The sequence below is a fragment of the Pelobates fuscus genome, chromosome 3 (genome assembly GCF_036172605.1).
Source record: "Pelobates fuscus isolate aPelFus1 chromosome 3, aPelFus1.pri, whole genome shotgun sequence".
NCBI classification, from domain to species: Eukaryota; Metazoa; Chordata; class Amphibia; order Anura; family Pelobatidae; genus Pelobates; species Pelobates fuscus.
The window spans coordinates 65,582,437-65,609,615 of NC_086319.1; the positions used below are offsets into that span (position 1 = coordinate 65,582,437).

The window sequence follows — 27,179 nt, forward strand, 5'->3', positions numbered from 1 at the left end:
CATTGTTCTCTTTTATTTTTGTAGTGTATGTAGCCTTTTAATTTGTATTTTGTAGCTGATGTCTAGAAATTAGCTTACAGTTCTAAATGAAATCAGATGAGAAGGGCCAACGAATAGAGACACATTGGAGAACACACAATATTAAACTACTTCCTTTGGACATTGTAATTGGGAATACAAAGCAAAACAGAACCAGCATCTAGAAGTCATAATAGTGGCTTAATAAAATATTATTGTTATATTTGATATAACATTAGTATGCTATAAACCAATAATTATTTTAAATTCAAATTTACCTGAATCTGTTATTTTTTGTATGTCATTTACTTGTCGTAAAATATTACCATTCTATAACTGTAAAATAATAATAATAACACGGCCTGCCGAAAAAATACAAAGTCTCATAGACAAAAGAGGGTTCACCAGTCAAAACATACGTTTGCTCCACTTGAATTGTGCTTGTAGTGCCACTTCACTGTATTCACTGTTGTTAACACCTGTGTGCAACCTTTAACAATACAACGTTAACATAGTTAAGCATAGCTTATTCAAAACACATGTAAAATCTCATACACAACTATGCATAATGTAACAAAATTTCATACATAACTATGCGTAATGTGACAAAAATCGATATTTTCTTAGATTTTCTAAAGTTGATATACAGAAGCCTATTGTTTAATACTTTGCTGGTCAGAATACTTAATTCTTAGTAAGAGACATGCTGTCTCTTCCACTGCAGCACCCCTATTGATAATGCTCTTAGGCCAGCTCATACTCTTTAGCCATATAATATTACTATATTCTCTATAGGCATGTGACATTTGTTCAATAGTATTACTATTAATAATATTAGTTTTGTTAGAATCACCAGTTGTTAAAGTTTCAAGCTCATTATGCCATACTATGTCCCATATTTCAGATTTCTCAAGGAGCATCGAAGAAAAAGCAAAATAAAAAAGGCCTTCAAGCAGTTCATTGTGCTGCTATACAAGGTCGAATAGACGTTATCGAGACTATCGTGGAATCTTATGCTACAGAATGGGGTAGAATCCACAAAGAGATGATGGAAAAGAACACACCAAGCCTTCCATATCTTGCATTATCTAACAACCACTTGGAGTGTACTAAATGGTAACTTTTTCTAACTGTGTCGTGTTTGATTGATGTCTATTTGAATGGTTCTTGAAAACTATTACAAAAAAAAATAATTATAGACCATTAAACAATTGGTCACCATAAGGTTGTCCAAGATATTGCAGAGAAATGCGTTGGGCATGGTTCTTGAACCCAAGTGTTTTTTACTTGGTTACGACATACATGGAAATATTAATTCCATATCCCATATTAGTAAACATTTCTGAACAATAACCTAGGTTAATAACAGAGATGGGAAATAATATAACTCCCCACCTCAAAACTCTTTTTCTCCCACCTTAGTTTGCAATATTAACACTTTAACTGGAATAACAAGTGGCAAAAGTGTGTTCCACCCAACCGTTATTAAAAAGGAGAAATATTTCAAGCAATAGAAGAAACAAAATAAACAAAACGTTACCATCCACAGAACATGGGCTGCAGGAAATTAGAAATCCCAGATTATTTCCAGTGCTTATACAGAATAAATTATAGTTAAAATACATATCTATGACAACTATTTAGATACTTTTCATTGGTTTCTCATTCTGACACCGGTTACAAGGCAATTTAGTGTAAACGCAAAAATGGCAAATTATGCAAAGCCACCTTTGACAGTAGGGATTGTAAATCAAAGTGAAGGGAATTTAATAACACATCATTGATCTATGTTAAGAATAAAAGTACAACATTCTTTATTATTATTTATTTATTTATTTCAAATACCTTGATGCATTTCAAGGGAACATCTTTTGAGATAAGGGGTTTAAGATTGGAATAATCTTTAATGCGTCTTAGATGCTGATTTGCTACAAAAAAGCCTCAATAATTGGAATATTTAGATGGAACATGGATACAGATACATGTTATAGAAACACAAAATGATACCATAATATTACAGAATGTAAATTTTGAGACATGATTGATATGCCCCCACTGTGCCCTCTAAGTGTTTTATGAACAATGATAAACACACAGACTACATTTACAAATGGCCTATACACACAGAGAGGTTTATTTAATAAACAATACATTGTACTTAGTTGAAAAGGAATTTCCAATTTTTTTTTTTTTTTTTTTTTTAAGATTTCGAATACTAACTTTTCAGATCAGTTATATCAGAACTGCTTTCGTTACATGTCACAGATAATGATTAAATTATTGCAAGTTGCACTACCTCCAGTTTCTATTTGGAGAACAACTTAAATGAAAGGTGTTCATTGTGTGCACATAATTTGCTGAATAACAATGGGATTAAGTTTTTTGGTTTTGTTTTTTTTAAACATCAGATAATGGTATTTAATTCATAATATCTCTGTCATAATTAGCTCTAATATCAAACACCATATCATCATTTGTTAAAACATTTATTTTGTAATTTCATACTGTATTAAATATTTATATTTAAACAAAATGACGTAGCTACACTCTACCTCAATTACTCATCCAGTCACACTAATCTCATACATTCTTGAGCACTGTCGGGAGGAGAGGGAATCAACCTTCTAGGTCACCGTCTATATTCTCCCAGGGATTCCATATTCTATAAAATTCCTCCTTTTTTTCCATATTAACATACACTGCTTTTTCCATCATTTTTTGAAAATTTATCTGAGCTTGTATCTCCGTCCATGTCGGGACTAAACTAGATTTCCATCGCCTAGCCATACAAATGTTTGATGCCATTATAATCTGTATCGTCAGCCTATGAAAATAAATATTACTATATGGTAAATCTAAATGAAATAAGAATGTGTAAGAGGTTAATCGGATATTCATTCCATAAATTCCACCTATTACCACTTCCTATTTATTATTCACTAATTGAAGCCTTGGACAATCCCACCATATATGTAAATGTGTACCCTTAAACAAATTACATCGCCAACAAATATCATTAGAACCTGTTTGAAATGTAAAAAGTTTTACTGGTACCATGTACCACCGATGTAGAATCTTGATGTAATTCTCATAAATAATAATATTATGTATTTTTTTTTTTGTTAATTTAAATGCCTTTGCCCAATCTTCTTCAGAGAAAACTATTTTGATTTCTTGTTCCCATCTACTGATTTTATTTAATTTGTTCCTAGGAGTATAATCATATAATATTCTATTTATTTTTGAAATTATCTGATCTTTCCCCTTTATCGATACAATTTTATCAAACAGATCTTCTTCAATACACTTAGTTTTCAGAATGTTTCTTATTTTTTGGTAAGCTAAGAACTCAGATTTTAAAGGGCTATTCAATTCATATATTTCTTGGAAAGACTTTATGTTTTTATCTATATAAAAGTCTCCCATGACTTAGGGATTTCAAATTTAAAAGAACTAAAAGTACAATAATTTAAATATAGGTGAGTTGTAGAATTTTTTACAAATCATCTGTTGTTGTCTAAATTTTGCATCTAGATTTTCATTTAATTAAAATGTAGTGTTTATTGAATAACCTCCAGATTAATTAAAACCGATCGGTTATTGATTGACAAACACTCTCCATAATTTGAATGCAGTACGCAAATTGTAACTATGAATGTAACCTTTAACCTGTGATGTAATCATTAAACCCATGAAGGCTGTTGCGTAAGACATAATCTGGCCATGGTAAAACCTGTCCAGGACTAAACTACCTTAGGCCTCAGTTTTAATACTTCTGGATGCGTTTTTTATATGATTTGATAGTTTTGAATAAACTTTTAAAATTATGTAATATTTAGATGTTATTGTATACTGCCATACATTTTATATATGATATATTTTTTTATATATTATGCACTTTTTTTTATAACTTAATATTTGGAAAAAATTATTTTAAACATGTATCCAGAAGTCTGAAATCATTTAAAAAGTGAATCCAAAAATATTAAATCGAATCCTTGCTATAGAAATAATATATAAAGCTCTGACTTTCTAAATAATGATTTTAACATGAATTGCTTAACCAAAAAACAAAAATATTTTTCAACCTTCAATTCCGCTAGGTTACTTTCAAAAGACATATCCTTCAAAGAAAGAGAACAGGAAGAATTGTTGTTTTACATAATTTACGATGATGTTCAAACGTAAGTGATTTTTCCACAACCTAAGTGTAGCGGAATGGATGCTCTAGCTACACTTTTATTCCCTTTTGTTCGGCTGTCCGTACACCCCCCTGTTCATTTACCGAACCAAGTATGTGTGGGTCCCCAGATTTCTTTTGTATGTTTGCTCATTATTGATGCAGGGTACGTTAAATGTATTGTTTGTCTGTGCCTCTCCACCGCCCTCTTTTTCCTGTCCTATTGTTTTCACAGTCGGGCGTTGTCCCAGGGACACTGCCAGACCAGTTTAATCTAGCTGCTTTGTCTTTCTACAATCTCCCATCAGCCCTTGCTATTGTATGACCCCACCCTTCCTCATACTATAGTATTCTATGCACCATTGTATGTAAATGAGGCTGAGTGTGCTATGTCTAGTAAAGTCAGTTGCTGTGTTAACCTTCACCAGGTGTAGTCTGGGTTTGGGGAAAGGGATATAATCTGCTGATGGAAAGGGTGTCCAGGGCTGTAAGCACATTAGCTTGGTCCAAGGTGGAAATGGCCCTCAGTGATCCCAGACAAGCCTCGGTGACTGGATATGAAGTGCTCCAAGGTCCCTGATAACTAAGAGGAAGCCATTACGGCATTCTATGCCATCCCGGCTTTAAAGGGCTTTAAAGCCGTTGTGGCGGCATAGAACGCCATAACGGCTTTCTTCCCCAGGAGGAGAGATGTACTCACCTCCGCCGCGATCCTCTTCTGGAGGGCTGCCTGACAGCCCAGGCAGCCCTCCCCCAGCAAATCAGGCCCCCGGGGGCCATGTGATCGCTCTCAAAGAGCGATCACATGGCCCCCTATAGCTGGCTGTGGATCTGCCAGCAGGGGGACTGTCTAAAATATCAGACAGTCCCCCTGCTGGTAGGTAGGGTAAAAAAAAAATATTAGACAAGTGCAAAATTAAATTAAAAGTATTTTTATATATATAATATATGTATATATATTATATGTATACATATTATATATATGTAACGTCATACATAGTGTATTTTAATATTAATATTAGTATATATATTAATATAAAAATACACTTAGAATGACGTTACATATATATAATATATATATATATTATATATATAATAGATATATACACATATATTATAGATATACGTTTAATTACAATAATAAATAAATTAAATAATTAAATAAATAAAATATTGAAACAAAATGTAATATAAATTATATATTCATATGTAATTTCATTCTAACTGTATTTTGTTATTAATATATATATATATATTGGTAACAAAATACACTTAGAATGACATTCTATATCTATCTATCTATATATAAAATACAAATAACCACAAATATATATATATATAGATAAATACATATAATTACATAAAAGATTCCATTAGTCTACACGTAGAATTTAAATACCTATAAATGCATATATATTAAAATTCTGCGTGTATATTTAAATAATCTTTGAACATAATTATGTGATTTTATTAATTAAAATTTGATTGACATGCCTGACAACACAGGGCGAAAGTGCAGAGAATTTAATTCGCAAGCACTATATTTGACCCTGTAACTCTCCAAGACACCATAAAACCTGTACATAGGGGGTACTGTTTTACTCGGGAGACTTTGCTGAACTCAAATATTAGTGTTTCAAACTGGTAAATTGTATTACAACGATGATATTTTAAGTAAAAGTTAAGTTTTTTGCATTTTTTTCAAACGAACGACACTTTATGGACTATATTATTGTTGTAATATGTTTTACTGTTTTAAAACACTAATATTTGTGTTTAGCGAAGTCTCCCGAGAATAACAGTACCCCCCATGTACAGGTTTTATGGTGTTTTGGAAAGTTAGAGAGTCACATATAAGGCTTGCATTTCATTTTTTTGACATTGAAATTTGCCAGATTGGTTATGTTGCCTTTGAGAGCGTATGGTAGCCCAGGAATGAGAATTACCCCCATGATGGCATACCATTTGCAAAAGTAGACAACCCGAGGTATTGCAAGTGGGGTATGTCCAGTCTTTCTTAGTAGCCACTTAGTCACAAACACTGGCCAAATATTCGTTTTTTGCTTTTTTCACACAAAAACAAATATGAACGCTAACTTTGGCCAGTGTTTGTGACTAAGTGGCTACTAAAAAAGACTAAACATACCCCACTTTCAATACCTTGGTTTGTCTACTTTTTCATATGGTATGCCATTATGGGGGTAATTCTCATTCCTGGGCTACCACACCGTCTCAAAGGTAACATTACCAATCTGGCAAATTTCAATTTGAAAATGGAATATTCTATATTTGACCCTGTAACTTTCCCAAACACCATAAAACCTGTTAATGGAGGGTACTGTTGTACTCGTGAGACATCGCTGATTACAAATATGTGCATTTTTTTAACAGTTTTATGACATTTACAGCTAAAATGTGAGGCGGAACAACAAATTTTTTTTGAAAAAAATTAAATTTCTCAGTTTTTTTTATTTTATTCATAATAAATTATGTTTCATATATAAATATTTGATATTAAATGGAAGCCCTGTTTCTCCTGAACAAAAATTATATATAATAAGTGTGGGTGCATATAATATGAAAGAGGGGAACTACGGGTGAACAGACATTTAGCGCAAATTACAGTTTTTGTTTTGATCAGAACGTGCACTATTGACTCCGTCCTGAAGGGGTTAATTGATACATAATTCCGATTTGAATGGAGCATTGCTAGTGTATATTTCAGCCAAATATTTTGGAAGCTTGCTATAGAATGGTGGTTTTGACACTATAGGGTCAGGCATACATGTTTGTGTTCCTGACCATATAGTGTTCCTTCAAACCCATTTTTCTGGTGATTTTTCCAATATAGTCACAAGAACATTCTTAAATAAAGAATTATCGTAATTCTTGTGTCAATTAGTTGTTGCATACAATACAATGTTATATACAATATATGTTACTATGCAAATAACTTACATTTAAAATATACTGGGGTTTGAATGCTGGTTAATTATCCTTCCTCCTCTAGACAGGTATCTATCTGCATATGCTACATACAGCAATTGTTTGCTAGAGTACCACACATCACTTTTTAAGTGCATATTAATATTAAAGAAAAACATATTTTTTTTTCCTCTTCTTTTAATTAAAATGTCTACTGAAATACTAGCACTGCAATAAATGCATCTGGAACTGGTTTTTGTTATCCCTAGGAAGAACTCCTCATAATCAACATATACAAATATGCATTTAACTATTTTAACATTTATTCAGTTTTTTTGTTGCACATGCGCCTGCATAGTTAGAGAAGCACTTTTCATAAAGATAAATTCAAATTAGGAACTGCTTTGTCTCATGTAAGACTTTTTATTTGACAACCTCTGGCAATGTGTGCAGCTCTTGCCATCAATGGCCATTGATGGCCATTTGCCATCAATGGTCAGTCACAGTGGATAGCTAGGCATCATCTCACACAATGTCCAAAAGATGTCTGTGACACCTTATTGCATGACTACAAGGTTATCTATGGAAGATCTTGTGATCTTGCAGGACCGTCCACAGAGTCCATTCTATTCTTTTTGTGCATGCATGAGAGTACAAAAGTGATGATGATGGCTAATGGCAGGTGAAGTGTCCATCAAATCTCCACAGCCATAAACATACAAGCAGACATGTCACCCTGAGAGGTCTTTAAAAAAAATGCAAAGACCCCAAGAATGAAAGTGCCAGTATAACATTCTTCTAAACATTTTCATCTTAGTGTATGACTCTGCACTAACAGTTTTTTGGGTTTTTGGGGGGGAGATGGTGGGGGTGGGGGGGGCGGAAGGGGGATGGAGGAGGTTTGTTCATTACTTCAGAAAGCATTAAAGCAACACTATGGCATTAGGAATACAAACATGTATTCCTATGCTACCTATGTTGACATCCACCCCCAGTGAGGTTTTAAAAAGTTAAAATTACTTAACTTTACTCCCTCACCTTTAGGAGCAGCACTGGGTTGAGATCTAAGTTTGACTTGATTCTAAGAGGGAAACACCTCTTGTGGCTGTAAGGAAGAAAGTCACTAGAGATGTGTTTAACCCTGCAATGCAAACATTGTAGTTTATACAAAACGGCAATGTTTTACATTGCAGGGTTAAAAGAATATGACTGCTGACTCCTTCGATCATCAAATCCCATTACCCTTCCATTCCCAATAAGTAACGCAACACATGGTAAGTGGGTTAGGGCAACAGCCACAGCTTTATTTAAACCAGCATAACCAAATACTGTCAGCTGCTGCTTTTACCCAGCACACAGGTACACTTTAAACTTCTTCCAGAGCCTCTTCAGCCTGTCCTTCGTCATCAACCAAATTCAGGCTGCGACTCCCCAAGCCCGTCCGGGCATTATTTATTTACCAAACTTGCTGGGGCAGGAAAGCCGCAGCTGTGACAAAATGAAAAACAGAGAAAACACAAAACAAAACAACATTTCCAGAACAGAACAGTTGGAGAGGGTGGGTGGGGAAATACACTGCCAGGCTCCCTCAGCATTGTTCACCAGTAGTCTGGTAATTTTCCCCAGAATTCAACTGTAAAACCAACTGTATCCATTTAGTTGCTATGCCAACTCCTCAGGGCAGCAGTCATGCTCCCCCCTCTCTACTCGCTCCGGGGATTGGCCTGGACTACTGCACCCAGACCACTTCATTGAGATGAGGTGGTCCTGGTGCCTTTAGTGGTAAAATTTTGGCCAGTCTAGATGTTTATGAATGTTCTAAAATGAATGCATATATCATTCTGGTTATATATTTATATATTTGAGTATTTTACACATATTTGTGTATGTTTTTTTTAAACCTACGCAGAGAATGCCATGTGCAGAATATCCGTTTTCTCATTAGCAATGGATTGAATGTGAACACCTGTGACAGCTGTGGAAACAGGTAAGTTTGACAAAATGTGTGTTTGTCTTTTGTGTTCCTCTTATCCTCTATTGTTTTATGAGCACTCACAGTCCCACATAGCCTCACCACTTTCAGCAACATTCACCCAGCAATAAAAGGTCCATTCATCCTAGAAGCATTTACGAAGCCTCTCGCAACCTCTCACACTCTCACTAGCTTAGCATACACTCCTCTCGCTCTCTCCATTTCCACATTTCTCATTCTCTGTGTCTCACTCTCCATAATCCCACTATTACTCCGTGCAGGTCTTTCAGGCTTTCCCCTACAGTCACATATGTCCTCTCTAACTTGCACTCCTTACTTGGTCTCAAGCGTTTCTGGCTGCTTTTCCAGTTGCCGGCGATAGCGATTTCATATGGTGCTAGTTATATAGCTATTTCTAGGGCTCTAAAGATTGTACTTGATGTCATCTTTACAAATTGTCTCTCTATAACTTTCAACTTGTGATGTGATCATTAACCCAATGAAGGCACCATTGGTTTTCTCATTGACCTCACAATAATGGCCTACCAAGCTCGATATTATAAGATCTTTTTAAATGTTTCTAAATAAACGTGTATTTTTTTTATTTATTTTTTAGAAAATAAAATCATGTGTAGACTTTTTTGTTTGTAAGCTGTGTTAGGTGAATAGGAAATAATAGACCAAACCTTGTGAATGATAACTCTACGAAGATGTAACACTGAGTAACCTGTAATAAAACTGATGCGGAGTGTCCACTCATTGTATAGATGTCCTCAATAAAGCTATGCCTGTGCTATATTTACTTAAGGGTACCTTTAGGAAAGGAGTTTAGGAAATGCAAAAAAAAAAAAAAAACGAATCAAAACACAAACTGCATTTTTCCAAAATGTCCAATAGCAAGCACTGCAGTATCATTAGTTTGATTGCAATTGATGTTATATAAATAGAATACATTATTAAGTAGTATTTAGTCTATCACACCAAAATACTAGGAAGTTGGCGACTATAACCAGCTAATTCTAGTTGAAGTGAAGCCAATCTAGATATATTATACAGTGTGCCTTGCTGGGTATCAGGGACTTTCCTACTTGGTAAAGCCATTCTCAGCTGAGCAAACATTGCATGCATACTAAAATCTATGTTACCCTCTACGGTAGCCTTTCCCCGGGGGTGATAGGGATTATGTGTTTGTACATTGGAGAATGCAATGTTCACTGCAGCCTTATGCACACATGCATAGCAAAGCTTGCAAGTTCAAAAAAAGCTATTGTGGCATTGGGCATCTCTTGTGATTAGACCTCCGGAGACTGCTATAGTTAAGTAAGGTCACATATTAAGATCCTAAATATAGATGTTATGCAATGCTTGATAACTGCGCTTGTGCTTGTCTTAACCCCTTAAGGACACAACTTCTGGAATAAAAGGGAATCATGATGGAATATTTCTGTCATGTGTCCTAAAGGGGTTAATAATATTATTATTTATAAAGTAAACATCAATATGAGAAAAATATAAATCATGGATTTATCAATGCACTAAGATTAATCATTTGCAGGCTAAAGACTCAAGACTCCTAAGATGATATTGATTGGTAGTAATATATTTTATTTTCTAGGAAGTATTTTAATATTATTTATTGCAAACTGGCATGGTGATTACGTAGATAGAATTCCTGTGTTTAAGATGTATTCTTTACAAAATGAATGTGATCAGACAATATAACCATAAACAGCACATAACGCTAAAAAAAAAGGATATATATTTCAAAATAAAAACATAAGTAATGTTTGTATTTGTAGTTCTGTATGAATAAACATGTAGTGATGGGATATAGCAAAGCATTATAATGTCTAATGGTAGGGCACCAAAAGACATTTCATGAAGGTCTTATACACTCAACAATCTATAAATGTAAACATTAATGACCTAGATTCCAAATAACTTGTAATTGCGAGGAGAGGTAAAACAAACTGCCCATTATCAGGTATCCTTTTTAATCTAAGTTTAGTACCACTTATTAGATTGATCTATACTTCTGAGGATATAAAAGGAATCCAATTGGGCCGCCCTACCATTAAAGGTACGGTTCTTCAGAGCATCTTTTGCTTTATCTCTTGAATTCTGCAACATCTCTTCCGAACATAATTGCCAATTTTGAGAGATATTGCTCAATATGCCCATATTTAAATGCAGGATGTCCACTATGTATAAAATCAACATGACACCACTTCTGGCTGCGGTAAAAGATCTTCTCTTTAGACGGGAGCACCTCCCTTTGATTTTTTGGGGAAGAGACCCCCCTCCTAAAATCAGTTAATACCAAAACGCTTTTATTCACAGCAAGCCTTGCCAATACTACTTTTGCGATCTGGTGAGAAAACTCTAATTCAAATCTTCTCCAAATTTCTGTGGCAGGAAAACACATCCACGAAAAACAATGCACACATTATCTCAACACAGATTTAATCTGAGTTTAAATATTCCAAATCTAAAATTTTACACCCTAGCAGCACACTATTTCGTGACAATTCACAGTAGTACACATAGAAGCACAACTCTGCCCTAGAATACAACACTATTACACACTCCATACGTCTCCCTCCCAGAGGAAGCACAGGAAAAACCTTAATTGGCATCCACTATTAAATCATGGATATTGGTGAGACAGCTCCTGGGGCTCCAGTGACAATAGATTAAACCCCTTCTTACGTAACCGTCAAGCTGCTTAAACTGCTCCTACCAGCTTCCTATAAGCAAATGCAGATCACACATAGCATGTATTTACTGAAAAACATGTTCTGTTCTCTAAAATTCAGGGACTTGGCGAGCTGTTTGAAATGTAGGACAGAACTAACAGGTAATTATATAACACAACTAATAGGTAGATCTTTCTGTATCTTTTCCATTGTTGGCAATATTGGGTAGCAAAGGAAGAATGAAGCCACACTCTGAAATTAGCCCATATGATCCTAACAGCAGCATGTAAAAGTATACAACATTATTAGATCACCCCCTTCCCCACTATCACTACTTCATACAAAAATCACCTTCCAATTCCATATGAAATGGATAGAGACCTCACTAAACACCATGTCAATTTGGCAATCACAAGAGAGGAAACTACGCGTGTCCTCTAAGTAATTCTTACTTTGAGCCGGAGACAAGACCCGGAAACCTTCACTGCATACTCCCACAAGAAATACCCCGAACCCATTATATCACCGCAAATGCGAAAATCCAGCCTCCCAAACATAAATGGGCACACTCATCCACACCTTCATGACCAACTTCAGGTACACCCAAATCATGAATTATGTCACTGCTATACCACAACGGCCTGATATTTATAGAGATCTCACACCCTTTGAACAAGTATGTCAGGATCCAGATCACATCCCCATGATACAACAACAACATGGGCTCCCTCCACCCCCCTTCATGTCTAAATGGGAATTGGCCATCAGGGAAACGTTCACGGAAAACCAATGGCATAAGATCTGTGACCTCGTACACCACTGTGCCATAGCTAGTAAACTAGCTAGAACTAAGGTTCTTACACAATGGTACTTGACGCCCGAACTCCTGCAGAGAGCACACTATGATACTTATGGCCTTTGCTGGAGATGTGGGAGGGAAATAAGATCCTTCTTACACATATAGTAGGAATGCCCGATCATAGTACTGTTCTGGGAAAAAATAGCATCCATCGTGGACCTGTTTACAGATAACCCGCCACCCTTCCAACCAACCCCCTATCTACTACATCACACAATATCCCCCCCCCCGATACAAACACTCCCTGACCATTTGCATCCTTAACATAGCAAAATGTATCATACCCTTGTACTGGAAAAAAGACACAGCTCCACCATTGACCCTGTGGTATAACAAAATGGAGGAGCTACAGGCTCTGGAGGAGCTGTGATAGTCAGCTTTATGTTTTTTATTTTTCTTTCTTTTAACTTGGCTTTTAAACAAAATGTCATGTAAGATGTGTGACAACTCCTAGAGGGGCCTGCTAGCTAGTAGACATGTGTAATTCATTTCAGTCTGAATGTGAATTTGCACGAATTTCGAGCAATTCGGACATTTGAATGCTTAACCTAACCCTATATTGCCGATGTGCCAAATTACGGAAGTGCCAAACTGAACCGAATTGCTGAGGTGCAGAATTGACGAATTGCTGAGGTGCAGAATTGCTGAATTTCCAAAGTGCCAAAGTGCTTAGAATTTCTGAAAAGTGGCAAAACAAGAGAGGAAGGGAAAATTGCGTGAATGATGACAGGGGTAGGGTTAGGGTTTTGGGTAGAGTTAGGGTAGGGTTAGGATTAGGGGTAGGAGTAGGGTTAGGGGTAGGGCTAGGGTAGGGTTAGGTGTAGGAGTAGCGGTAGAGTTAGGGTTAGATTTAGAGTTAGAGGTAGGGTTAGGGAATTGCCAAAGTCCCGAATAACCGAATTTCCAAATGTCAGAAGCGCCGAACTGAACTGAGGTGCCAAATTGCCGAAGTCACGAATTTCAGAAGTGCGGAACCAAACCAAATTTTTTTGCACATCCCTACTAGCTAGGCTCCTGCCCAAGGACTATGGGCCACATACAAGACTCTGTTCGGGAGGTAAATCTCCCCAGCCACTATTAGCAGCTTTTCCGGGGTGCCCTTGTTTGGCACTTTCCCTTCATTCGAATGCAACTGAATACTAGCTCCCTGGTGGCCGTTCGCATGAAGAAACACACAAATTATCCTCAGCGGTACTTAGCCGCAATCGTTATGGAACTAAATTCGGCATGAGGTGGGTTCCCGGTCACCTCAGTGGGACTTAGCCGCGAATGTTATAGAACTGTTTTCAGCAACTTGGTCCAGGGTTTTGAACGACTTTGAAATCTGCCAGGAGAGAGCTTTTTGAAGGGAATGTGCCTGAGGCTAAGGGGAACAAACGCTACCTGAGACCCAGCCTGAGCATCCTGTATTGCGGCCCCAGGAGCTCATGAAAGTTGACTGGCCAAAGTACCATATGCTGTGGAACTGTTTTGGGCATAGGACCATGTGTGTGGGTGGTCAGAACTTTGACACGGTGGCATTTCCCCTACACTGCATGGATCTGAGCGCTATTTGGAGAACTTGGGCACTCAGATCAGGGCTATTTAAGGATGAAATCTTTGTGGGGTATTATATATTTTTAAGCTTTAATCACTGCTTCACTTGGGGTTTGGGAGAACTATATCGGATATACTCAGGCGGAGTATAGGGGATAGACATGTACAATTCGTTTCGTTCCGAATGTAAATTCAGACGGATTTCGGGCAATTTAGACATTTGGATGCTTCTAAATGTCCAAAGTGCCAAATTGCTGAATTTCCGAAGTCCGAATATCAGAAGTGCCGAATTGCCGAAGTGCCGAAGTGCCTCGGATTTCTGAAAATTGGCAAAACAAGAGAGGGAGGGAAAATTACGTGAATTATGACAGGAATCTTGACCAGTAAGCTAATCCCTAGTCATGGGAGCCCTAAAGATGTGTAAGTGGTTGTGGTGGCAATCCAGGCACTGGGAGCCCTATAGATGTGTAAGTGGTTGTGGTGGTTAGGGGTTAGGGGTAGGGTTAGGGAGCCCTATAGATGTTCTGAATTACGAAGTTCTGCATTGCCGATGTTCTGAATTGCCGAACTTCCGAGTTTCTAAAGTGCTGAACTGAACCAAATTGCCAAAGAGCAGAATTTTTTTACTTAACGGAATTTCCTAACCACACCAATTTTTTTGCCCATGCACACTCCTAATAGGAGATGAAAATGTCCACAATCTGAAAATCTCAGGCATGTTATTTGAAACGTAATATTTATAACTGTCTTGTTTACCATATCTTCTTCTGATATTTATAACTGTCTTGTTTACCATATCTTCTTGATTCATGGCAATAAAATAAATTGAAACTAAAATATGATGCCGAAAATATTAAAAGTTCAGGCAAACCACTGGCATCTGGACATCATCAAGTGGTTCCATGGTGTAATGTTTAGAACTCTGGACTTTGACTCCAGCGATCCGAGATCAAGTCTCGGGGGAACCTAGTTTAATTTAAGAAAAGGAGAGAAAAAAAAACTGAAATATCCTGGTGAATGTGAGTAATTGGTACTATTGTAGTTATTATATATATATATTTATATATTTTTTTTGAGGAAGAGGTTCTATTTCAACTGTCAAAAGTAAAGACAAATAAGTCAATGGGACCTGATGGAATACACCCAAAGTTATTAAAAGAGGTTAGTGGTGTACTAGCAAAACCATTAACAGATTTATTTAACCAATCATTGTTAACAGGAGTAGTCCCAGAAGATTGGAAGTTAGCGAATGTTGTGCCCATTCACAAGAAAGGTAGTAGGGAGGAGTCGGGCAACTATAGGCCAGTAAATCTTACTTTAGTAGTGGGGAAAGTAATGGAAACCATGTTAAAGGATAGAATTGTTGAACAACTAAAAACACATGGATTTCAAAATCAGAGACAACATGGGTTTACTTCAGGGAGATCATGCCAAACTAATCTTATTGATTTTTTTGATTGGGTAAATAAAATAATAGATCAGGGTGGTGCAGTAGACATTGCTTACCTAGATTTCAGTAAAGCTTTGGACACTGTTGCACATAGAAGGCTTATCAATAAACTGCAATCTTTAGGTTTGGATTCCAATATTGTTGAATGGGTAAGGCAGTGGCTGAGTGACAGGCAACAGAGGGTTGTAGTCAATGGAGTATATTCAAAGCATGGGCTTGTCACAAGTGGGGTACCTCAGGGATCTGTACTTGGACTCATTCTCTTTAATATTTTTATTAGTGATATTTCAGAAGGTCTTGATGGTAAGGTATGTCTTTTTGCTGATGATACTAAGATATGTACCAGGTTATTATTCCAGGAGGGATAAGCCAAATGGCAAATTATTTAGGTAAACTAGAAAAATGGTCAGAGTTGTGGCAACTGACATTTAATGTGGATAAGTGTAAGATAATGCATCTTGGACGTAAAAACCCAAGGGCAGAGTACAGAATATTTGAAAGAGTCCTAACCTCAACATCTGAGTAAAGGGATTTAGGGCTCATTATTTCAGATGACTTAAAGGTAGGCAAACTATGTAATAGAGCAGCAGGAAATGCTAGCAGAATGCTTTGTTGTATAGGGAGTGGTATTGGCAGTAGAAGGAGGGAGGTGCTCATGCCATTGTACAGAACACTGGTGAGACCTCATTGGAGTATTGTACGCAGTACTGGAGACCGTATCTCCAGAAGGATATTGATACTTTAGAGAGAGTTCAGAGAAGGGCTACTAAACTGGTTCATGGATTGCAATATAAAACTTACAAGGAAAGGTTAAAGGATCTTAACGTGCATAGCTTGGAAGAAAGATCAGACAGAGGAGATATGATAGAAACATTTAAATACATAAAGGGAATCAACACAGTAATGTAGGAGACTATATTTAAAAGAAGAAAAACTACCACAACAGGAGGTCTTAAATTAGGGGCAAAGGTTTAAAAATAATATCAGGACATGTTACTTTACTGAGAGGGTAGTGGATGCATGGAATAGCCTTCCAGCTGAAGAGGTAGAGGTTAACACAGTAAAGGAGTTTAAGCATGCATGGGATATGCATAAGGCTATCCTAACTGTAAGATAAGGCCAGGGACTAATGAAAGTATTTTTTAAAAATTGGGCAGACTAGATGGACCGAATGGTTCTTATCTGCTGGCATGTTTCTATGTTTCTAAGTATCAGATTGCATCTAATTAAATATGAGAGAAACACTATTTAACAAACAAGTGCCAAATTAGTGAAGGTGTGTAGCGCTAAAAAGTAGATTACTTACTCCCAAATTATTGGGGATAAAATGATGTGCAAATGGCTGTAGAAGGAAAAAGGGAAAAGTATATAGTGCAACACTGTTAAATTAAAGTGGAAATATATATTCCAAATGGAAGCACTCACGTGGTCTAGAGCCTATTTTGGATTGGCTCTAATCACTTGCACCGTTGTGCACTTAAGGTGGCACACACCATATAGGTCCACGTGAAAGATGTTCCTCAGAAGCATGTAAAACAAAGAGGTAGGGGGGGAGACAGGGAAAATTGCCCTGGTGCAGAAATCCTTAATCAGGTGAGGTATAATGCAAACACATATAGATGGCTTCTCACCTTAAAAAGAGCCTATCACTTGGCTCTAAGTGTATAAATAGATGAGTCCAGTTCTAGGGTGACTCTACCCTTCTTTGAGTAGGATAAATGGTCCACCAATGTGTAGAATCAATAAAATTTATATTCATTCTATCAGTAAAAACTTCTGTAAAATAAGTTACAATACATACACAGTGCTGATGAGTCCAAAACTCGTTTCGCCGATTCTATTCGGCTTTTTCAAATATGCAATCTATCCAATCAAAGATTATTAGAATTGTTTAATTATTCATCACATTCTATATATGCATGATGCACTTCTTATGTTGGACAAGTACACATGTACTTACTTTTCCAAGGTTACTTATTACTACTCAATAAAATTACATGTATTGATGATTGAATGGAAATCAAAATGGATGCTGCAAAAGCTCCATGATGTAAGCAGAGTACAGCATGATCTATACATGTGCTGAGGATTTCGGGGTACAATGTGATATATGTGTGTATGTGTGTGTGTTTTATGCATAAAAGAGTAACAAATGGATTTGCATTTTTTTTTTCATGACTTTTTCAAACCTGTGTTCCTACAAACATCATATTCTTTATCCACCTTTTTGCCACAGTTTTTTTCCCACTGCTAATTGCTCATTATTGCCTATATTTAATGTATTGAGAGTGACGGTCATTCAATTTAAATCAAGCATTGTAATTAAGCATCAATGTTCACACACAGCCTAATCACTAAGCTAAACGTAATAGACATTGCATGCATTGTGATTAGGCTGTATGCTTGTTTAATGTAATTAAATTAAAGTCACTTTTATCACAATAAGCATGGCCAATAATTATTTTTATTTGTCTGAACTGCTACATATAATGAAATCACTCATGGATTTTGCTTCAATTGAAGGGCACTCAGTAGCTTATTTGGTGCCCCTATTTATTTAATTATTTGAACATAAACTCACAGGGTTCTATTTTACCTGCCCCAATAGACTAGAAGAAGAAGAGGAAAAGAGCTAGCATGCCCCGCGAAAAATAGTCTGGCTTGAATGCATGTCAGAGGAACTGCTAATCATACAGCAGACTGTTTCAACCTTCTCTGCATGAGCCTAGTACTGTGAGCGTAAGAGGGACACCAGGAAACAAAGTTGGGACGGATGAACGGAGGACCTTAAAATAGGGGCTGTCCCACAAAAATCAGGACAGTTAGAAGGCCTGAGCTAGTATACATGCAGCCTAGTCACCATACATATCATGCTCAAGTAAAGCGGAGTTAATCCCCATTCCATCTAAAATGTTCACCAGCTGCCAGTGCCACTGTTTCGGACTCACAGAAGGAAGATTTAGATGGTTCATAAAACTTGTCAATAAGCTGAACCTTTCCATAAATTCATATGCCAAGACTTTGCAAATCCCATTATGCAAATATAATCAGCCGCATAGCAGCAAAGTAGCTATTTTTTGCTTAAATCAATACTTAAATTGGTCTGTTCATGTTCAGATGAAGGTAAATTCAGTAAATTCTGTCTGAATGTGAGCCTGCAAATTGTCTCAAATTGCTATTCATCCAGGTGAAGTTATATTTTCATGTGGTTCTAGGAGGTAAGACTACTTGGACGATATTACATCATCTGTGGATGTTAAATGAATGCCTTTCCTCTCCCAATGTAACACTCTACAAGTCAACACAGACTACACCCATATCCCAAATTCTGCTAAATACGATATGTGAAAAATGTCAATAATCTTTAAGAGCAAGTATAGCGTATTTTGCTAAATTGAGTTACAGGAAAGGATGAAACTGACTTGTAACTTAGGAGGAGGGGGCAGAAGTTATTTTTGCACTGTTGCACTATTGCTGTGTATTTTGTAATTCTGCATCCCTTGTGTTATCTGCACCAGTGTCAATGCTGTTTGTAAATGTAAGGCATGTAATCTAGACTGGCCCTAATTTGTTTCTTGCAAATTCCAGTGCTTTGCATTTGGCTGCTCTCCGCATCAACTGTTATGAGATTCTTCAACTGCTATTGAGTTCAGGAAGTGAGGTTGATGTGCAAAATGACAGAAACATGACTCCTCTTTTTAATGCCATCTTTGCATCAAACTTTCATGGAGCTAAACTTTTGCTTGATTATGGTACGGTATACATTTGTTATCAAAGAGGGTATGCAAGGGTCCGCAGACATTAGTAATTTTACTGTTTGGAAGATTTATTAGGTATTCTGAATTCATTACATTCATTGCATAGTTTTTTTTTTTTTTTTTATGTTTTTAATGCATTTTGATACTGCCATACATACCTCTTAACATTTCTAGCGGACAAAGAGGGGCACTTTATAATTACATTTTAGGGGCGTGAATGGAGTTATGGCTTGGGGCAGGGATGTTCTGAATCAATTTTAACTAACTTATTATTAAAAATGTATGCAAATATAAAATAGAGCAAGAGCAATGCATCCTATTTACCTAGACTGATTTCTAAATGCATCTATTGAAGTTTAAAGAAACATTACTGTGAGTATTATTGCTGTGGAGCTCTGTTGTACATTCCGACAAATAAACAATATGGAGCTCCTAGAAAACAGGGACATTAGGATAGAAAAGAGGTGCAGAGAGATTAGGGCCCCACATAGGGACTGTTCCTCCTAAATACGGACTGTTGAGATGTATGGCTATGCAGTTCCATATATAGTTACCATGTTACATTAATATAAATCAAAAGGAATCCTGAGTTCTGCAAATTCATAATTTTATACTTGTCATTTTATTTCTTGTTTTATTCCAATATATTGTCTTCAGGCCATATTAATATTGATCTAAAATGATGCTATAATTGCTACTATTGAAAATGCATGTCTTCAAGAAGTCATAAAAATTCAACTAATAATAGCTTTCCTTCCTGACAAAACACCTCTCCCCTTGCAACTGTGTTATCCATAAAACTAAGCCTTCACAAGCCTTCTAGCAACCTACATTTGCCATACATGGAATACATCTTACCCTTCCGTCTTGTATCATTTCCCCCCACTCCCTTAGAATGCAAGCATGTTTGCACAGGGCCCTCAGCACATTCTGTTCCTGTTGGTCTAACATGTCTTGCTCCAACTACTTATTTTATTTATTTATTGGTTGATTGATTTATAAAATATTTTACCAGGAAGGATACATTGAGATTTCTCTCGTTTTCAAGTATATCCTGGGAACACAAACATTGCATTGTTACCATAGGGTACAATATAATATTACAAAAAAATAATACAATATACAATACATATATTGTACACAAATACATCGATTTAACAGATAACAGGTAGTAAATATATTCAACCATGACAGGTGCATTCTATATAGAGGTATGTTGACAAAGATCTCTTAAAGGATTTTAGATTGAATGAAGAAAAAAAAATGTAATTTTAAAAATAGATTTTCATTAATTTTAGCTAATCTGCTTGGGGTGTGTTTGCATTTTTGTATTAATGGTAACTTATTTAGACCAGATATCAAACATGTGGTTTACATGTGGATTTGTAGCATTCTAAACAGCACACTAGTGTACCCACAAATGTCTGGGATTTTTGTTACAGTTTAATATGCCTGTGGAATCCAAATGATTTTCACATTTCTAAAGCTTCTCTGCCACCTACACAATGTTTATAGTAAAATGCAAATAAAAACACTTTTTGTATATTGTGCTATTAAAATCATTACCCAGAGCAGGGAGCTAGATTATTTTATCTGAATACTCCATCTAAATTTATTTTTTATTCTTTCTATGGCTGTTGTTAATTTTGATTTGTCATACATTTTCTGTGCAGGAGCAAATGTGAAGCATTTGGATAATCAAGGATTTACTGCATTTGCACACATTCATAACACTGATGACTGGATTGCATGTGGTCTATTCAGTGATGACATAAATGAATTATTAAAAGGTAATAAATGGTGTAATGTATAATATATATATATATATAATGCCAAAAGATAACTGCTCACCGGTCTTTTAAAATTCAAATGCTTTATTCAAATCAGGATAAAATCAGCGACCAACATTTCAGTTCCCGCTCGGGACTTTCCTCAGGGTCAAAATTCTATGTATATGAAAAATAAATACAAATCAGGAACATTATTTTCCTTTTCCATATTTATATCTTGTAATACCGTTTTTTGTGTTGATAAAGTCCCATAGCAAAACTGAAATATTAATGCTTTGCTTTTCTATGATCTTTGATTAAATTGACGTTGAGTACTACAAGTACTCTATTGCCATGGGATGATGAGTACTGGCTGGAGATTACACAGACGCACATAGTTTATGAAGCTTTGACTGTGCGGCCATTTTATTGCAGGTTTTTATCAGAAATCATAAACCTCTGGCTGCTACCCCCAGTCATTCTCTCTGTATACACACATAGGTGCATACTCGCAGAGACAAACACAATCATACATACACACAAAAAAAATACATACACCACGTCTGGATTATCCCTTTAAACTTGTGGAGAGCAAAAAAATTGGTCGCAAGAGAATACTGAGAACGGGCAGCAGCTGAAATAGCCTGCCCTTCGGTGGGTCCCCGCTCATATCTCAAGCTGGTTTTTGCTCATCTTGTGCCATTACAGAGAAAACATCTCTGAAACATATCAGACTGGTCCCACCCATATGGGCAGTCCAGATCCGAAATGCCAGCAAGTTCTCTCTGCACGAGAGACACAGCAACCCCAGACGATCGTTTCAGCCTTGTTAGGCATCATCAGTGAGACATAGCTGATATCTCCCTAGGCACCGTGAGCAAGGGGTCCACGTCTGGATTATCCCTTTAAACTTGTGGAGAGCAAAAAAATTGGTCGCAAGAGAATACTGAGAACGGGCAGCAGCTGAAATAGCCTGCCCTTCGGTGGGTCCCCGCTCAGATCTCAAGCTGGTTTTTGCTCATCTTGTGCCATTACAGAGAGAACATCTCTGAAACATATCAGACTGGTCCCACCCATACGGGCAGTCCAGATCTGAAATGCCAGCAAGTTCTCTCTGCACGAGAGACACAGCAACCCCAGACGATCGTTTCAGCCTTGTTAAGCATCATCAGTGAGGCATTGCTGATATCTCCCTAGGCACCTTGAGCAAGGGGTCCACGTCTGGATTATCCCTTTAACCCGTATGGGTGGGACCAGTCTGATATGTTTCAGAAATGTTCTCTCTGTAATCGCACAATATGAGCAAAAAACAGCTTGAGATCTGAGCGGGGACCCACCGAAGGGCAGGCTATTTCAGCTGCTGCCCGTTCTCAGTATACTCTTGTGACCCATTTTTTTTTTGCTCTCCACAAGTTTAAAGGGATAATCCCCTTGCTCACGGTGCCTAGGGAGGATGGCTTTGTTGGCTCGTTAAAGGTTTTTAGCAATCCCCAATAGATGCTGATTTTCAACTCAGGCATTATCTAAGTTCGCATCTGATTCCACTTCCAGTGAATATTACACGTGCTTTACAGTTCTAAAATGAACTTCTTTACATTTTCCTGTTTGCCGTTATTTATCATATTGTGATATGTAACCTTTGAGAAAATGCCAGTTTAATCATTCTTGACAGCAGTGAACTGCCATTCATAAAGAATTCAACAAGACAAATTACATAGTCCAGAATAAGCTGCTTGTGTGTACGAAAATATTATAAAAATACGAATTTGGATTAATCTGTATTATTTTCTTGTAGCAAATATTACATTTTCTGGAAAAGTATGAAATGAGAACAATTTAAAACAAACATGTAATCATCAATGGATTTAAAGAAAATACATTTTTTTATGAACTGTTTTGCTTATTTTCCAGCTTATGAACTGCAGAAGGAAGTTCGGTTTGTAAAACATGTGGCTAACCAGATAAGGAAGAGTGAAAGTTCACATCGTTATTCTAGAATTATAGGCGTCCATGAATTGCTTACCTTTAGAAGTCTGCATCATTGATTATCGAAAATTCAACATTTGACTTGATATCTATTTCAGAATAAAAGATTAGCTTTTAATAATGTACTAATGCCAAGTATGCTGTATTTTAATATCATGAAATTATTTAAATATTACATGATATAAGTAAGGAGTCACATTTAGGTCTCAATTACTCTCAGGTTCTCCAAAGTTAGTCCCTCCAAGCAGGGGAGGGCTGGCAGCCTTAGGCCTGGGGGGCAAAACCAGTCAAGTGGCCCATTGCGCCACCAAATCAGTTCACCATCCATGCCCACCTTTTTCTGGTTTTATAACGGATATTGATGTTATGCTAACCAGTAGCTCTTTGCCATACCCGCTCCTTCACGGCTCTGACTTTCAATGTTGTCAGAGCAGAGAATCTCTGAGCCTGTGCTCTGACTCACTAACTGAGCGCCGGAACCACGAGGGAGAGGATATGATCTGACTGCACCTACTGCTGGTGCGCACCAGTGGACCACCAGCGAATCGTTTAAATTAAATATGCTGGTGTACCCAACTTGTGAGCTGTGTTGGCCGCCGGGCGCCTCTGTTGTCATGGCACCCTGCGTGACCGCACAGCTTGCCCACCCCAACGGCTGGCCCTGCTGACACACACTGATGTTACTACTTAGACATCCCTCAATATTAATACAGAGATGAGCGTAAACACCAATAAACTGTGGAAACAGAGCTGATCCCCCCAAATTTATAAAGGTTTGCTTAGAGGATTTATTCAAAATTAAATCATGCCTCCTTCACTCTCCCCCATGCGCTGCTCTGTAGGTTGGGAGGAAGTGAAGAGTAATCACAGTCTCCCAGCACAATGCCACCTGTGGCTGCATGGGGAACAGCTGTTTAATGTAAGGCTTGCAGGACGGCCATCTGCCGCAGAACCTCTTTGTTTCCGTCTCTGCAAAGGGCTCCAGGCACTGCTTGTTGTGAGTGTGAGCCACTGTAAATTAGGGGCAGAGGGCAGAGGGCACTTGCACTGCGGTCAAGACGGGTCTGGGCAGGAGGAGAGTGCAGTGCAATCAGTGAACTCCCCTCCTGTGGGTCAGAGCCGGTGCAATGATTTTTGCCGCCCTAGACAAAATATAAATTTGCCGCCCCCCCCCCCATGTGACATCACAATGCCCCACCCATATGATCTGCCATATGAACTAACGCCAGTGCTGCACACAGTGTGTGTTTACATTAAAAAGCCTGCAGGGACCAGCTATAGACACCAGAACCACTTCATTAAGCTATAGTGTCCCTTTAATGTGAGGTAAATTATAGATTAGTGTCACTAATAATATACTAGATTGCCTACTTACAATTAGATGAGGATGATGATGGGCTGCAGTTAGGCTCCACTGGTCTGGTGTAGAACAGGACCTCTGGAGGCTGTTTGCAACTGTGGTCACAAAATTCAACGTTCTGGGAGAATTGGAAGCAGCTCCATTTTTTGGGGGCCTCTTACACAGCTCAAGGTCTGGGCCCCAGTGCCTGACGGTGAGTATGCCCATAAGGCCCACTCATAAGTCCACTTATATGTTCCACCCACCCATGAGCTCGCTCACAGGGAGTGGAGTGTGTAGGGGATGTGTTATGTGTTATCTAATATGTGTGCTTATGGTATGTAGTGTATAGGGATACCAGTTTGTGCAGGTGATGCAGTGTGTTTGTGTGTAGTGGAAGCAGTGTGTATTTGTGTATAAGGGATGTATTATGTGTTTCTGTTTGTGTGTGAGGGATGCATTGTGTGAATCTGTGTTTGTATGCATAAGGGATGCAAGGTGTGTGTCTGTATGTGTGTGCATTGAGTGTAAGAGATGCATTGTGTTTCTGTGTGTATGTAAGAAAAACAGTGTGTGTGTTTGCATGTGTGTGTAAGGGTTTGCATTGTATGTTTCTGTGTATGTGTGCAAATGATGCATTGTCTTTGTGTGTAAGGGTTGCATTGTGTGTGTGTGTGTAATGGATGCATTGTGTGTTTCTCTGTGTGTAAGGGAAGCATGTTCAGTTTCTGTGTATGTATAGGGATGCATTGTGTGTTTCTGTGTATGTATAGGGATGCATTGTGTGTTTCTGTGTATGTATAGGGGTGCTTGTGTGTTTCTGTGTATGTATAGGGATGCATTGTGTGTGTGTGTGTGTGTGTGCGTAGTGTTTAAGAGCTCCCTGTCTTGCCCCCTGTCCTATAGAGCTGTCCCTTCTGTCCCTTATTGCTCTCTCCTGCCCCTTAGTGGTCTCTCCTCTCCCCCACCCTCCCCTAGCGGTCTCTTCTCACACTCACCCACCCTCCCTGTGCTCTTCTCATCCCCCCTCCACCCTCCCTGTGTTCTTCTCACTCCTCACTCTGTGTGTTCTCACCCCCCATGTGTTCTTCTTACCCCCCCTCCTCCCTGTGTTCTTCTTACTCCCCCCCTTGTTCTTCTTACCCCTTCTTCTTCTTAACCCTCCTACTTCTTCTTACCCCCTCTTCTTCTTCTTACCCCCCTTCTTCTTCTTACCCCCCTTCTTCTTACCCCCTTCTTCTTCTTACTCCCCCTCTTCTTCTTACTCCCCCTTCTTCTTCTTACCCCCCTCTTCTTCTTACCCCCTTCTTCTAATTACTCCCCACTCTTGTTCTTACTCCCCCTCTTCTTACTCCCCCCTCCCCTCTTCTTACTCCCCCCTTCTTCTTACTCGCCCCCCCCTCTTCATACTCTCCCCCTCCCCTCTTCTTACTCTCCCCCCTCCCCTCTTCTTACTCTCCCCCCTCCCCTCTTCTTACTCTCCCCCTCCCCTCTTCTTACTCTCCCCCTCCCCTCTTCTTACTCTCCCCCTCCCCTCTTCTTACTCTCCCCCCTCCCCTCTTTTTACTCACCCCCCCTTCCCCTCTTTTTACTCTCCCCCCTTCCCCTCTTTTTACTCTCCCCCCTTCCCCTATTTTTACTCTCCCCCCTTCCCCTATTTTTACTCTCCACCCCCTTCCCCTCTTCTTACTCTCCCCCCTTCCCCTCTTCTTACTCTCCCCCCTCCCCTCTTCTTACTCTCCACCTCCCCTCTTCTTACTCTCCCCCTCCCCTCTTCTTACTCTCCCCCTCCCCTCTTCTTACTCTCCCCCCTCCCCTCTTTTTACTCACCCCCCCTTCCCCTCTTTTTACTCTCCCCCCTCCCCTCTTTTTACTCTCCCCCCTTCCCCTCTTTTTACTCTCCCCCCTTCCCCTATTTTACTCTCCACCCCCTTCCCCTCTTCTTACTCTCCCCCCCTTCCCCTCTTCTTACTCTCCCCCCTCCCCTCTTTTTACTCTCCCCCTTCCCCTCTTTTTACTCTCCCCCCCTTCCCCTATTTTTACTCTCCCCCCCTTCCCCTATTTTTACTCTCCCCCCTTCCCCTATTTTTACTCTCCACCCCCTTCCCCTCTTTTTACTCTCCACCCCCTTCCCCTCTTCTTACTCTCCACCCCCTTCCCCTCTTCTTACTCTCTCCCCCCCCTTCTTCTTACCCCCTCCCCTGTAGGTGGCCGAGCTGCACTCCAGTCCGCGGTCCCGGCCGGACTGACAGGAAGTGCACACTCAGTGTGCACCTTCCCATCACTCCGGCCGGGACCGCGGACCGGAGTGCAGCTCGGCCACCTACAGGGGAGGGGAGGGAGGGAAAAGCAGCTGCAGCCGTCTGAGCGCTCTTTACAGAGCGCTCGGCGGCTGCAGCATTTAAAGGGCCGGCCCGCCGCGGCCGGTCCTAAAATATTTTCGGGCGGCCTGGGGGGCAATTGCCTCCCTGCCCCCCGGCCCAGCCCGCCCCTGCCTCCAAGAGTTACATCACCATGTCTTCCAGGATTGAATTCACAGCTTACTAGGATCATGCAGTGTTCTATTGAGCATATTCTATTTTATCTACTATGTTAAACTGAATCTAACTGCATTCAAGACTTAAAGGAGCACTCTGGGCACCATAACAATTTAATTGGAATTAAGTTGTTATGGGGCCATGAGGTCCTTGA

At 38.6% G+C, this 27,179-nt stretch overlaps 1 protein-coding gene across 1 annotated transcript in view; it reads left to right on the forward strand.

Annotated features, from left to right (window-relative positions):
• Positions 1-23,208, forward strand: part of LOC134601622 (ankyrin repeat domain-containing protein 27-like) — a 112,040-nt gene extending 88,832 nt beyond the window's left edge. The window contains exons 11-16 of the mRNA XM_063446139.1: positions 923-1,134; positions 4,122-4,202; positions 9,033-9,110; positions 19,225-19,388; positions 21,068-21,184; positions 23,075-23,208. Of these exons, the coding sequence (XP_063302209.1) occupies positions 923-1,134; positions 4,122-4,202; positions 9,033-9,110; positions 19,225-19,388; positions 21,068-21,184; positions 23,075-23,208 (786 nt within the window). The remainder of the gene's footprint in view (positions 1-922; positions 1,135-4,121; positions 4,203-9,032; positions 9,111-19,224; positions 19,389-21,067; positions 21,185-23,074) is intronic.
• The last annotated feature ends 3,971 nt before the right edge of the window (positions 23,209-27,179 follow it).